The 4271-nt window shown below is 46.2% G+C and overlaps 1 protein-coding gene across 1 annotated transcript in view; it reads right to left on the reverse strand.

Annotated features, from left to right (window-relative positions):
* Nucleotides 1-1540: 1540 nt before the first annotated feature.
* LOC103768969 (muscleblind-like protein 3) overlaps nucleotides 1541-4271 on the reverse strand; it is a gene marked incomplete at its 3' end in the record, with an annotated part of 48506 nt that continues 45775 nt past the window's right edge. Inside the window, exons 5-6 of the mRNA XM_008936136.1 lie at nucleotides 3851-4001; nucleotides 1541-1576 (exon numbers count right to left, since the gene is read on the reverse strand). Coding sequence (XP_008934384.1) covers nucleotides 1541-1576; nucleotides 3851-4001 — 187 coding nt within the window. The remainder of the gene's footprint in view (nucleotides 1577-3850; nucleotides 4002-4271) is intronic.

Below are 4271 nucleotides of genomic sequence, written 5' to 3' on the forward strand. Positions count from 1 at the left end.
CATGATGCACTTAGCAGCGGCCGCCGCAGCCCTTTCACCAGGTTTTCTTGCCTCTCTAGTGGGGACAATGTGTCAGCACAGGACAGAGCCGGAGGCATGGCAAATGAGCAGCTGGCAGCCCCAGTTCTTCCATACAAATTCAGTGTGCTTCCTTTCCGCTCTAACTCTAGACAATTTGGCAAAACTCCCCTTTTGCGGGGTGGGGTAGGGGATGGAGAGGGGAGGGGGCTGAAAGGGGAAAAAAAATACACAAATGCATCTAAACAGCTACAAATTCCAAAAGGACAACACAGCAGCCGGGAGCTCAGCAGCCTCCTGAAGCTGAGCATCCCGCAGAGAACAGTGCTGGAGGGGATGCTCCGGAGCACACACGGGCAGCCCTCGAACCCAGGGGAGGTTTGCAGGGTCAGGAAGCCTGCAGGAAAGCCTGGCCATCCCCGCAAACATGCTGTGGGGAAGCAGACTTGCATTCCCCTCCACTCCAGCAGGCATGGCCAGGCTGGGCACACTCCAGCCACAGGACACTGGAGCCTGTGGGTTGGGGCTTCCTACAGGCAGAGGTGTGTTTGAAGGGCTCAGCTCCCCATCATGCAAGCGCTGCGTCCTCCCTGCACTATAAGGATGGGGAGGTTCGAGCACAGAGTGCTTAGCCATTCCTGTCAAAGCTTTCAGACCTGCTCCTCAAAAGTCTGACACCCTCCCCAGGGCTCCTGCTGCCACCTCTCTCCCTCTGGCTGAAGTAGGCACACATCTGGATGCTGGTGGTCTTGTATAACATTGGTTAGAGCATGAAAGCTCAACTTTCACCCACCCTGCTGTGCCCAGCAGCTGCAGAGAGAGGGGATGGTCCCTCAAAGATCTGCACAGGTTCCCAGTAAGACCCAGATACTGAGCCTGAGCATACTGGATCCCTGCAGCAGCAACAAGCATGGACTCAGCTCTGCTGCCTCACTGCACCCCAAGCGCAACTGCAGTGGCACCTCCCTACAGTCCCTTGTACCTGCACAGCTGACACTTCACTAGAGATGATCTTCAGCCAGTCCATGGTCTAAGCTCTGCTTCCCTCGCTGTACAAGCAGCATCCTGCTCTGGCAGAGAGGATGACCCCAGATGTGGTCCTCCTTAGCACCTTTATTAAACCAGCTTCCTAAAATGTCCTCAGAAGGACAACCAAAAATTCAAACTCTAATGCACCTGATGCCCGATACAAAAAAAAAACCAAAAAACCCAACAGGATCTTCCCATTGCTATTTCCTTTTTTTTGGATGACTTAAATGGGTTGTAAAGACATTTAGGTGACAAATTTTTGTCCCTGCAGCAGAACTGAATAGGGTGGGAACACATCACCTTGGATTCTTCTATTAGTCACACGAAACACTGCACTGCACAGAAATTAAAAGGGATACAACCATTTAAGCCTCAAAGAAGACAGCAGATAGACAATCACACCACTCAGCCACCCAGGTTCTCACTGATGCATACTAAGTTGCTGTTTCTTTCAGATTAGGAAAAGTTGAGAAGTTTGTGTAGAAAAACCTACCAACGCTTGCAGTGGGTGTCATGCACAGAACTGACCCTGCACACCATGCATTGAAGCGTGGAAAGATGAACAAAAGGGATATTTCATTAGTGAAGCTTCAGTGTTAGAAATCACTTTAACTAAAAAGCAGGTATTCTCTTTGCAGCATTCAGTATTTAAGCACATGCAAACAGATTCTGCGTATTGGTATATAAATAGTTTAAATTCAGTTTTAAGAGATCATTGCAAACCAAATTAATTCTTGAATTCTTGGGTAGTAGAAAACATATTTCTTCTCCCACTTTGGTATTACATTATATGATCTGTATTAGAAATCAGGGTTGTTTTGGGGTTTTTTTTGGTTTTCAAGTATGTTGATTTCTTTCTGATCATGTCAGCAGAAAAAAACCCTGCCCTTAGAGGAATATAATACTCATGTTAAAACTGACTTTCCAAAAGCAATTTAATCCTGCAAGCAGGGACTGGGATTCAAAGTCTCTAGTTCACGCTGAAAGAGGCAGTTGTTTTCTGGACTTGAAATAAATGTAGTGATGATGCTATTTCCCCCTCCCCACCATGGCAATTCATGAAGCTGATCTCTCAGTAACTGAACAGGAGAAACTAAGAAAACCACCATCTCCCTTCCCCTCCCCATGGTGTGAGCTGCTACGTGCCACTCCTCTGCTTTGCTTCCCAGAGCACTGCAAAGGCCAAAACCAGATCTGCAGTCTGCTGCACAAGGGAAAATGCCTAAGACAAATTCATCACAGATCCATCCTCTGACTGGAAATTTGCTGCTCTACCCAGCATTAATGTCCTCACATGAGAGCACGTGCCAGCAAACAGACCTGTTGTGCATCAGCCCTGCACGTAATTTCACTGCCATGAGACAGGGCCCAAGAGCACAGCGAGTGCCGCGCAAGAGCCAATTTCCGGTGCTCGCACCAGGGATGCGTGTCCTTACGTCAACCTGGGCAACTGCGACCTCGAGGACGAGGAGCATGGAGCCAGCTGGGGGACTTGGCATTCTCAAAGGCATCAGTGTTTCCTGAACAAGTATTTCACTTGGCACTTAACAGAGCTGTGGTAAGGCCAGTTCAGCCCATCCCCTCCAAAAGCACTTTGCAGAGCACAAGGGGGGATGCTACTACTCAAGTCCATCCCTCTGTCTCTCCATGAAGACTCTGCTTCCCTGGAAAAACATCTTGGCAGCTGCTGAGTTCTGAGTGTCCCCGAGTGCTCTCATAACAGAAAGGCCACACAAACACCGGGTTTAGGTCCCAGGACCCATGCTCACACCTGAGACAGTTTGGTCTCAGTGTAGGGCTGCCTCTAAAGTTTTTCCCCTGGCCCCAAGGAACAGCAAGGCCAAGGTCCAGATCCCCTGTGTGTTCACCTTGAGGGGCCAGGTCAGAGAAACACTGTGTATTTTGTAACTATCATCTGGCAAGTGAATACAGCTTTAAACATTAAAAACATTGGGCATTAATTTTGTTACAATGCTCTGCAATGATAATAAAGATATTAAAAACGAGCTATCAGCTTGGGATAATACAGCCACGACTAACACTTAATACTCTAAACAAGTTTTGTTCTTCATCTGGCTGCAATGAATAGAGGTTAACTGGCTAGTCAGCACCCACATCTGCCACATCAATATTTCGAGTCCTATATGAATTACCACACTGCATCTTTCAATTTTACTCTGAGACGTTAAAGGTACAATAAAATCTGGGAGTTAAATTGCTTTTAAAAAGCTTAGGCTATCATCTTGGTCAAAAGACAAGCAAGAGGGAAATATATGCCTTCACAGAGGATTATGTAATTTGTATTTATTAAAGATGAACCGTTCCCTCTGCAAACATCATAGCTGCTGGAATATGTAGGTCACTGAGATAGAAGCTCAGGTACCTGCAGCTTCAAGCAAGCAGGCACAGAGGTCCGCAAGACAGTTTAACATGAGTCCGTAGGAGTGCTATGCAAGAGTCAAAGAATTAATTTGGGATTAACTAGTTAAACCATAAGGAAGAGAAACAGAAAATATGAATTCAAGAAACATGCAAACATTTTTCTTAATTTCACCGCCTAAAAAAAACCCAAACCAAACAAAAAAGGCTAAGGAGGGAGCTTCACAAGTGAAAAGCTCTGAATTGTAGTAGGTGAAGGGAAAAGAAAGTCCAACAATAAACATTAAATTTCATCCATTTTAAACAAAAAACTGCACACTGACAACTCTTTCACTAAGGACTCTTACAAATCTGCTCATTAGCTCAATGACTAGGTCATAAAAAAAGACAACTATGATGCTGGGGAAAGTAAGGGGACACTTACCTGTAGGGATGAATGTAGGCTGTTGCAACTGCATGTTGGCTAGAGCCTGTTGGTAGTGGAAAACGCTTGGGTTAAAGACTGTGGTGGCACCATTGTTTTTTTCAAGTGCTGGCCTCTTTGGTAAAGGTTGAAGTGCACCAGGCGGCAGGGCCTGTGGATGAGGGAGTCATTAAAGACAAGTGGAGTAAAATAGAGGCCCAGATGTAGATCAAGCATGCAATAAATAACTGGGGGTCTCGACTGCAAATCACCTGCAACTGTATCAACTTAGCGAGACAAGAAAGAGAAAAGCAGCTATATCATAGTAGAAGTAGTAGGTGAAACCACAACTTCACTAGGTAAGCAGTTAGTGAATGCACCAGAAGGGACAGAATCCCAGAATCCATAAGGACGAGGGATGCTAAAGGAGCTTTTCAGCAGG

This window comes from Merops nubicus, unplaced genomic scaffold, assembly GCF_000691845.1.
Source record: "Merops nubicus isolate BGI_N331 unplaced genomic scaffold, ASM69184v1 scaffold12262, whole genome shotgun sequence".
In the NCBI taxonomy this organism is placed as follows: Eukaryota; Metazoa; Chordata; class Aves; order Coraciiformes; family Meropidae; genus Merops; species Merops nubicus.